Genomic DNA, 11,236 nt, shown 5'->3' with positions numbered 1-11,236 from the left:
GTGCGTTTTATAGAAACCCACAGAATAAGTATAATTTTTCTGTGTGTGATTATTTTTTTCTGTGCATTTTATATAAACACACACAAAAATTGTAATTTTTGTGAGTGTATTGTCACGCACAGAAAAATGATATAATTGTTCTGTGGGTATTTGTATTTTTCTGTGAGGGTATTTTAAAACTCACAAAATAATTATAATTTTTCCGTGCGTATCGAAAAAAACGCACAGAAAAATTCGACATCCACAGAAATATTCGGGTTTCCAGTAGTGAAGCGCACAGATAAAATACAACATTTGTAGCATTTCTTAGAAAAGTTCTAGGTACGTACATTGGGAAGACACTTGGAGGTATAAAAGCTATATCTTTCACTTGTGATGAGATGAAGGCTGATAAGAGTTCCACAACATCAATACTGACACCAAACTATATATGCATCATGTTCTGACACAGCAGAATGCTTAAACAGCTGATTACAACTACAATAATGTATAGGGCTATATACGCATCGGACGCGTGTACAATATATGCATGCTCCCCCCTACTTATTATACATATATTCTCTTATTACATGCATTCCATGCATATGTGTGTATACATTATTAGACGTTTTGTCACCGATCCTTACCATGGAACATGCATGTATATCTTACATATATATGTACGGTACACGTGACGTAACGACGATCGTCGTCATCAGCCCGCACGACGGCGGCTGGTGTAGGGCCCGGTGAACCTGGGGCCACCGGAGCCGGTCTGGCGCTGGCAGTTGAAGAACATGGCGGCGACGGGCGCGCCGAGGTTGTAGCGGCGGGCGAAGGCACGGGTGTTGAAGTTGTGGCGCCTGGACGGCGCCGCGAACACCGTGTCACGGCCAAGCTGCTGGAATAGCACCAGCACCATCCGGTGGATGCCCGTGGACGGGGCAGGGGGCTCGTAGCACATCATCTCACGGCCTGCAAATCCAATAATTATGTATTTGCTCAAAAAAAAAAAAACTAGCTAGTCTCATCGTCTACATGCGGATATATATATGTCCTAGGGTACATAAAAAACGACGACTCGCAACTATTAAAACTGGTAACCGCTCGAAGATTACTTGATTGAAAAGCATTTTCACCATGTTGGATTATATAGCCTATGATATCAAATCATTGGTGCACTTCTTTATTTATCTTTTGAAACACAATAATCATCGTTACACTTTCGAATGGACAAATATAGAGCTACGAACAGTTATTTATTTTCGGTCCCAAACTGCCAATAGTTAAACAAATAGCACAAATAAAATACCGTAATCTTTCTTCTGCTCCTTTTCACTTTTATTAATGTCCTCCCATTTTCTGGACTACTGCTGATGTTGTAAAAAATCACTCTCAAAATAACCAGGATTAGGCTTTTGTTCAGTTTGAAGTAGTGGAGTAATGTAATAAATTGGATCCACTACTTTGTGGATGACTTTAAAAAATGTACTTCCTTAGTTGTCCTAAAATAAATCAATTCCTAAAACTAAGTTATCATAAATTTGATCAATTTTATAGAAAAGGATAACTTCTACAACACCAAATAGATTTCGTGATGTATTTAGTGATACTAATTTATTTTTATAAATATTGGTGTTAGCTCTACCATTTTTATAAGTTCGGTGCAGTTTAAAATAGTTTAACTACTTGAGAAAACTCTCGATTCCGTTTCGGTTAATCATGGTCTTTACTGAGACGGTTGAATCTGTTAATCAAGTCAGGCACGTTACGGTAACTACCTCGGTTAATACACATTAATAGAGGCAGTTGTCCTAACTCGTCCGTCTCCTTTAACCACCTCGGGCAGTTTTCAAAACACCTCTCATAAGATCTTTTTTTAGTAGTGACATCTTCACCCCAATAGAACATCATAATGTTTCCAAGGAGTTAGGTTGAATATGATATAAGCCAAATGGTACATCACTAGTGCATATGAATATGATGCTGCATTGCTGCCCTTATGGGGTGGAAAAGATCTGGGGTAGACCATCCACACGGAAGCACCGTACGGATCTGTGGATGATATATATGGTCCCACGGGGTATTTGATTACCGTAATTATGTTTACACTGCTATTGTGGCCCACAGTCGGCACCACGACTGCGTATGAATGGTCCGTTTCCAATTTTTTCCCCATGCGGGCCGGGGTAGCCTATCAAGGTGCCATGCATGTACATGTACACATATAGTCGTGTATAGAATTTTTCGTGGCCGGCGGCCGCCTCGCTCCGAAATTACCCAATCTCACTAAACGCGCCCGAAATTGTTAAACCCAAATATAAATTATAATTTTTCTAAAAGATTTAGATCTAAACAAAATATTAGCATGATTTAAATATCTATTGAGTACAAGAATATGCAACAGAATAGAAATCATAGAAAATATGAGTCACATGCATTATTAATGTAATTCAAAATTTTGGGATTTTCGTAATTACCGATTTCGTGAAATATTGAACGTATATATACTACCAAACCTCCAACATACATTACTGCTCATCTGAACTAATTGATCAATAACATCTCGGATTCATCAGATAAAACTATAACAAGCATGAAAGAAATGAAAAAAAATATGAACTGTCATGGATGATAATCAAAGCGGGCAAGGATACAAACGCTGATTGAGATGATCGATCAAGTGGCTATGATGTTGAGGATGGTTCGGCAAATAAAACTAAAATAAATATGAATAGAGATTGGCTAGCTGTGTTTATGGTTATACAAAATCGAGTACTATTTTATGCTCCCGAAGTTTCAAAATAGCTAGCCTATTGTCACGAACATACTAGATCATAAAAATAGACATTCTACTTGTCTCAAAATGGGAATAGGGGTGTTCTCACCGTATGTATTATCAGTTGATGCTGGGATGTCAGTCACCATCCTGCTCGAAACATGAAATGATTGAAAGTTACTAGCAGTCCGGCCGACCGAAAAAAAACTACTGGATTAAACCATTTTTAAAGGACTGCTAACCTCTATACCTATCTCTCTTGGGACATACACCAAAATTTATGGAGAAGCATAAGCACAAATATACACACACTAGCAAAGTATATGTGGGCAGAACATGCCAACAACAATAATTGTCGTCTATAGGTTTCTCTTACCAGTGCAAGTACTCCCTCAAGGTTGGGTTGCTTGGGTTAGGAGCATCAGGATCGACCATCACCTATATATTGAAAGAATGTTATTTGAAGTTACCACAAATGGTGTTGCGATCAATTAAACAAATATGTATCAACCATAACATATAGTTCATGTATCCACGATACGACCAGCATCTAAATTCAACTACTAGTTAATTGACATGACATGAGTTTACCAGAGTATATGCAACTCGATAATCATCTCCTCCAATCTCAACCCTTGGCCTGTCAGAAACCGCCGGAGCACGCAACTCCATGCCGCTGATAATAGGAGTACCATCGAATAGGATCATCATATCAACGGTTGTATAGAAGGGGTCCAAGACATCTCCTATCACATGAGCAGTAACCAAGGAATCGTTAGCCGCCATGTTAGTAATAACTGCTTGAGTTTTGTGCAGGGCCGGTGAACACAGGGTATTGTGTGTGCCTTGTTAGTACGTAGTACAAGCTCTGTAAGCCTGCAAAGGGCGTGGTGCGATATTTATACAGTGAGTGGCTGACGAAGGTCAAGCAGGCAGAAAACAATTGCTATTGGAATATTTTGACTAAATCTCTACTGCGTGGATAGTCTTTTTAGTAAAGCCTTGGCTGCTTTGAGGGGCGGCGAAATATTCTCTTGGCAATGGGGATGTCATGGTGAATTTTTATTGAATCTTAATTAGTATAAAAAGTTACTACTAATAAGGAAAACTTCTTTTCCTGAATGTGTTAGATTCTAATTGAAATCAGTAACTTAAGGTAATATTGACAGGTCGGTTAATAGAATAGTACTAGCAAACTTGTGTAGTGCAGTACCCGTACTAATTAATTGCTTTCATAGGATCATGCGGACCTGCATAACGGTCAAATTAAGTAGTTTCAAATGTCAAATAAAGCATTAGACAATGCAGATTACATAAAATTGATGGTCGCACAAAAATAAAATATTCTCAATTCTCTACCTTATCTACTACAAACATGAAGTCTCTACTATATAAACATTGAGATGACTATAGATGGTAAAACGTAAACAAGAAAACACATTTATACCAAACACGGTTGCCTGTGTCAGACAAACAAACACCAAGATATTTCATATATTTATGCTGGCTTGAGTTGTCCTGCATATATAGGTCTAACGTGAGAAGACTAATCCAAACAACCAATCACTACCAAAATGATGGAGTTCTTCTAATATTTTTAATTAGTAATAAAACACTACCAAATCAAAACACTAGGAAATCTTTACTAGAAGACATTTACTAAGGAAAGTTTGTACTAAATTTTGAATGTTAAAGGACTAGGAGAACCCCACTTCACTAGAAAAAATTAAAAATTCTGGTTATGAATCGCTCAGGGTATCTGCTGGCGAGTGATCCCGGCCTGTCCATATATATCTGGTCATGTTACTATGGATGTAATGAGGTGAGGGATCAAATTCTATTTTTGGTACTAGAAAAAAACAGTTCAATATTATTGCGGCCGTTGTTTTATAAAAGATGTTAGGGAAAGTCGCAAGTGCTTATGTTAATCAACAGTAGCAGTAAAATCCTTGGCCACTATGTGCGGGCGACGTACTGGTAGTACTGGAGTGTAGCAATATGACAGTTTTAGTGAAAACAGACCACGATAGATAAATTAAAGAGGAACATAATAAACCGTTTTCCCTGCCCAGGTGGAAGAGTTCATAGCCACCAATTTGGTGTTCTGTGTCGCAAAATAAAGCCCAGCGTCAACTTGGTTTATGGTTTACAGGGAGAAAAGTTCTACTACTACAATAAAAAATTATTTAGGAACTATAGATGTTATGTGCGAAGATAGGCCCTTAAATTTAGTATCTCCAATCCATAATCCATTTTCAGAGCCAGGCCTATAGATCCGCTCCTCTTAATAAATAGGGTCATTTACATTTGGACATCTTAAGGGTTCATTCCTGTAAATTCTCACACGAAAACATTATGTATAATTTTTTTCCCATACTCAAGTGAAGACAAATTTTATATCAAAATTATGAATATTTTTACAATGGTTGGAAAAGGCGATGATAAGCGATTGGTGTGTCTATGGCCGGTGGACCTAGAATATGAAAAGCTATGAGAGGCGATAGAAGCAAGGTGATGGGAGGCGATAGTTGTGTCTTTGGTCGGTGGGCCATAGATGTCACATCGCCTCTCATCGCCTCTTAAATTATGGGGATTAGGACCCTAAATAGAGGCGTGATAATTCTTTATTCATATTTTTTTAATAAAGAGTAAAAGGGTAAATTCATAATTGTGAAAATAATATTTTGAATAGTATAGTGTATGATATAAGTACTATATATAGTTAGTTAGATAAAAATCTTCTTCTTAATTTTTTTTTTAAAATCTTCTTAGGTTCCACCCACCCGGCGTCCACTAGTGCATATTATAGGAGCCCTCACCGTCGATGATAGGGGTTGGGGTTTGAAAGAATCTTGTACAATGACGTTATTACTATTTCATTAATTAAATCGAGAAAAAAAGTTTTCTAGCTGAAGCGATGGGAGGCGATTGGAAGCGATTATATCAATGTTAACATGATCTATAAATTTTTTAGTTGAATTTTTTATTTTCAGATCTTGCTAAAAAGTTCAAATGTTAATTTCAAGTATCATATTTTGAAACTCAAAACTTTTTTCATTTTCTAAACCATTAGATGTTGACATGATTTGTACCTGAGTCTTAGATCTCGATGCAATCTATAAGTTTGTAGAGCTGACCATGAGCTGATGATAGGTCGTGGTGTGCTCACTTTTCTTTTAACTAACGCCTTGTTTAGATGCGAAAAGATTTTGGATTTCGCTACTGTAGCACTTTTTTTTGTTTGTGGCAAATAATATGTCTAATCATGGACTAATTAGGATCAAAAGATTCGTCTCGCAATTTATAGGTAAATTGTACAATTAGTTTTTTATTTTCGTCTATATTTAATGCTTCATGCATATGCCGAACGATTCGATGTGACGGAGAATCTTGAAAACTTTTTGGTTTTTGGGACCTTTTCCTAATTCAAACCATGTTGAAGAGTCAAACAAAGTTAAATAACGTCTTCTCTTTGGTACCAACAGGGAAGTACGCAAGATTTTGAGGCCTTGAGCACGAAATATAGCTATAGTGGCCTATATTTGAAATATAAATTAATAGAGCTGAAACGTATTTCCGTTTCATTGTATATAGTTGCATGCTTTTTGGAATGCTACAAAACATAACCGCAACGATCCCATTTCCACCTCCGTGGCTGGCATAATTTTCACCCCCCATGGTTGTTCAACCGCACGCGAATACTCCCAGCCACAGGAACGTCCGCTGCGGTAAATGATTAACCGCAGCAGGCAATATAAAGAGCCCGCTTCGGTTAATCGTATTAATCGTAGCAGCCAACATAATATGCCCGCTACGGTTAATGCATTTACCGCAGCGGGCATGTTACAACGCCCGCTGCGGTTAACAAACATTAACCGCAGCGGGCAGCTTCTTAACCGCAGCGGGCAGTTTATGTTACCCGATTCGGTAGTTCGTTGGCTGTATAAATAGCAGCCAGCCGACCCTCTTCTTCCTCACAGCTGCTCTCTTCTAAATCGTAGGGGGAGTGGTTTTGCCCTAAAATTTGACCAAACAATTGAATTGTGGTTTAGAACTTTGATTTGATGGAGTAGGACATCATAAGAGGTACATAGGAGCTCTCTCCCCTCTTTCCCTCCTCTTTCTCTGACTTTTGAGCCTCCCTCTATGTCTATATATAGCTAGATCTAGATTTAGTTTCATGGAGAAGAGAGAAAACTGTTTTGTCTAGATTCTTAATGGATGCATATGAAAACTTTTTTGTTCGATGTGTGTAAGGGATAAATCGGGTGCTTGACCTGCGGTACCTTGTCGAAGTGAGAAAGTTTATTGTCGCGACGAAAGCTCACCGTGACAGATCGAAGCGGACGACAACCATATGTCCATGTTCTCACTGCAAGAACCTGACAACCTTCACGAACGACGGTACGGGGCAGTCTCACTTGATTCGATTTAGTTTCATGGAGGGTTACACAGTCTGGACTCATCACGGTGAAAGAGTGGACCCAGTGGCGATGCATCTGGTTTGAGCTCGGCGTCGAAGACCATTAACCCACTGCGGTAAATGGAATTAACCACAGCAGTCATGTTATGTTGACCGCTGCAGTTAATGGATTAACCGCAGCGGTCGCGGGCGCCCGCCACGAAAGTGGCCACGATTTACCGTGGCCTTATGGCCATGACAGACGCGTTTTGTAACACCCTAAAATTTGCTTGTTTTTAAAATAGTTGAAATTTGATTTATTGAGACAATTTTGTGAGCATCAAAATATAGGAAAAATAAATAAATTTGGGGAATTAAAATTAAATATAAGTTTAGAATAATATTTTTGTTGCATACATGCTGGTGCATTTTTATTGTGATGATTGTTTTGGAAACAAAATGTCTTTTGCTCAAAAATTCATTTGAAAAAAATGCAAACGGGAAAATATGTTTGAAAAATAAATGGAATTTTCCCCTCACTCTTCACCTTTCGGTCTTTTGGCCTAGTTTGCCCGCGCCCTCCCCTTCTTTCTTGGGCCGAGGCCCAGCTGGCCATCCCACTTATCCCTCTCTTTCTCTCCCGCTGACAGGTGGGGCCACCTTGTCAGCGCCATCTCCTTCCTCTCCCCAACTGCTCCCTTCTCTATCCCACTGAACCGAAATCGCCGAAGCCCGCTCCCACATTCTCCACTCGTTTGCCCCCCCCCCGCGCCTCGGCTTTTGAGTCGCGCGCGCACCCGAGCCCCCTTCCTCTTCCCCATTTGCTCTCTCCCCGTCTCTGCCCTCGTCCTTGAGCGCGCAGCATGCTCGCCGAGACCGCCGTGCGCCGTCCCGTCGAATTGAGCCTTCTCCGCCTCCGTTCTTCGCCGCGTGAGCTTGCCTTCATCTCCGCTCTCTCTCCGTCCATTTCCCAAGCTTTATGGTGCCTCGTAGGTCCGTTTCCTTTGAGCTCCGGCGAGCGGGCCATGGCGCCGCCGCGGTCCGCCGTGCCAGCCGTTTCCCCAGCCACGTTTTACACCATACCTGACTTGCCTCGCTTTCCTCTCTCTCCCTGTGTGCTCGGCTTCGAGAACCGTGCACCGCAGCGCCATATCAACCAACTCCGTCGAGCTTTGGCGGGCTGGCCATGGAGCCCCGCCGCGCTCCCCCCATCTCTGGCCAGCCGCGCCTCTCTTCCTTCTCTCTCATCTCTTTCTTTTAATCCGGGCCGTTCATCTGTGATCCAACGGCCCAGAACGCTTCGTACCCCTTCGAGGGCGATTTTGTTAAAGAGACCCTGTCCTTTTTCTAAATTATGCCCGCAGTCCTCGGCCAACTCCAAATTCAAATTAAAAAATTGATTTAAATTCCATTTTCGACTTCAAATTAATTACAGATTTGCCACTGCATTGTTTTGGCTATAAAATATTCGTTTTAGCTCCGCTTTGACCCGTTCGAATTGCGTTAGATTCGTAGTTAAATTCTCTACATGTTAGTACCACTGTTACTGCAGTTTGAAACTTTTTATTTTTAGGCTTAGGTTTAATTAATTAAATTGCTATAGAAAATCGCCGTAAATTCGTAACTTGGTCGTTTAAGCTCTGATTTTCGTGATCTTCCTATCCATGTGCTGTAGCAAAACGTAGGTTCTGTTTTTAAATATTTTATTTTATTTTTGATCCGTTGGTGTACTGTTCTAATTAAAGGATTGTTTGCTTGTATGTTTGGAACCTGGATGTATGTTGTTGTGTGGTGTCGATCGAGCGCAGACGGTGTCGTGACCGTGGGTGATCCGTTTTACTCTGAGGAGCAGCAGGACCAGCAGGAGCAATTGGATCAACGCAAGTATAGCATTTGCGTTTTAATTCTATGACCATGATCTTGTGACTAGATTTAATATAAAGCAATAAATGATAATAATGACTTTTTAGCAACTTGAGGATTTATTCGTAAGTGATAACTGGGATGAAAGTGCAATCATGAGGGCTATGATGGCTCTGGCTTTAGTCAAGTATGAGTAATTTTTCTAGCTTGTTAGAGGTTACCCACGTGGCGCAAATAGGGGAGAGCAGACCGTGGATTCCCTACGTGTGGTAGAATCACACAGACTGACTACCGAGACCAAGCGGCCCTAACTTGTTAGACGAACCTTTGAAAGACATCATAGTGATCCCTTCCGACCTTCCTTGGGCGAAAAGGTAAATCATGACTCATGGGTAAAGATGTACAACCTCTGCAGAGTGTTAAAAACTGGTATACTAGCCGTGCTCACAGTCACGAGAGGCCTTCAGGATTCTTACATTAAGGGTGATGAATCTTGTTATGTTAAGAAACTCATTGTTTATTGTTTAATGCTCTATATTATTTATGTCACATTGATCATGAGACCGTGGGATCTATACAATCTAGTTGCTATACTTGCGGAGTTCGTCTTGGACTCACTCTTGCTATCTCCCCCACACCTCAGGAGAAGTATTGGGCTTGTGATCAACCAGTCAGTTGGATCCTGTAGAGTGAAGTTAGCATCCGAAGTTTGGAGTTAGCTTCCGTGGTTTGCTGCCTAAGGTTGTTTCTGATTTATTATGTACGTTATATTAATTTTATGTGTTGTCCTTTGATATTACCCCTTATTTGTAGCTATATGTGAGGTTTGTCTTCTAAAACTCACATATGGTGTATATCTGATTTTGTTCTTAAAATCGGGTGTTACACGTTTGCCCAATGCGGAAAAGGGAAAACACCCGCCACGGTTATTCTTTCTGCAGTAGTGAAACTAACTAGACAATAAAGATGCTAGTGAGATATGAAGAATTGAATATGAAGTTCATGTTTACTAATTTTTTTAGATAAAGGATATGTTATACACGGCTTCATCTATCAACTCATAGAATCAGGCCAATTATTACAAAGTACTGAAAAAAGCAAGTTTATAGCCGAACAATAAAGTTTTGACTAAGCATGACCAATATGTCTAAATGATAACCATCCATTAGAACCAAACAATTGTAAAGCTAACGACTCTAAATGTTGCCCAACAAGGGTTATTAGCTGATTCCGTAGATCGTCATGCCGCTGCAATCTTGCCCATTGCCGAAGCTAGTGTGTTCCCCTGAAAAGAATGCAAAAAGAATTTTGGTATACATTTGTAAAAAATGACCTCATTTTTTGTTATTCAAACTGCCCAACAAAGCGCAGAGGCTGTAGATAATAACAATGAGTTATACTTTTGTTCGTTGTTTTTTACCACCTATTAAAAAGGTCAAAAATATTTGGTGGGGGCAAAATTCCAAAAAGTAAATGTACAACACGCCACAAGAATTTAACATAAAAACAATCTAAAAAAAGATGAACTGAAGACTTAGAGTCTTGTTTTCTTTTTACTATGTTACCTATCTTTAAGAGGTTTATTTTTCCAACCAATGGAGGGGAAATATATAGTAGAGCCAAATTAGGCCCAAACCTCCCAGTCCAAGAGGCAAAGCACACATCCTATCCCTGATATTCGACCGTTGGCTATATAGCAAGAGTCATTTGCCAACATCTCAATAATAATTACTCCCTCTAGTCAAAATTTCTATAAAATTATTATTAGTTTTTTAGAGTTTAAAGGGCCTTGCCCCAGCCTTAGAATTAACCAAGACAAAAATGTTTACAGAATTCGTTTAATACCAGCATCAGCGCGGCTCAACATAGAGCACTGCAAAAGATAAGGAAAACACACGCCACCAGCAACCATTACTTAAGCCATGCCGAGTTGAACCGGACCAAGCTAAGCCACTTGTTTTCGTCCAACTTTCCATCCAGATCAGCGCAGTCAGCTGCTAGGCGATATATCCTTCACCTCAGCTAGGAGATCATGATGTTGTCAGTCATGATTCATCTCTCCCACTTGAGTCAGCCAGGCAGTTGATGTGATCTTGTGTGGCCAAGATTATCAACTTCTCCAATTTTTTGTTGAACTCCAGCAGCTTAAAATTATTATTAGTCGAAGTATGAATTTGACCATTATTTATTATTAAGCGAGCAACATATAAGAC

General features: G+C 39.9%; 1 protein-coding gene across 1 annotated transcript; it reads right to left on the bottom strand.

Moving 5' to 3' along the window:
* On the bottom strand, positions 613 to 3,544 carry LOC8070792 (protein FLOWERING LOCUS T). Its single transcript, XM_002446227.2, has 5 exons — positions 3,350 to 3,544; positions 3,135 to 3,196; positions 2,868 to 2,908; positions 735 to 954; positions 613 to 646 (listed from the first exon to the last, which is right to left on the bottom strand). The coding sequence occupies exons 1-5, from the start codon at positions 3,542 to 3,544 to the stop codon at positions 613 to 615; spliced, it is 552 nt and encodes a 183-aa protein (XP_002446272.2).

Source organism: Sorghum bicolor, chromosome 6, assembly GCF_000003195.3.
Source record: "Sorghum bicolor cultivar BTx623 chromosome 6, Sorghum_bicolor_NCBIv3, whole genome shotgun sequence".
Taxonomy (NCBI): domain Eukaryota; kingdom Viridiplantae; phylum Streptophyta; class Magnoliopsida; order Poales; family Poaceae; genus Sorghum; species Sorghum bicolor.
The sequence above is the reverse complement of the archived record's forward strand: the minus strand, read 5'-3'. Positions and strand labels throughout refer to the sequence as shown.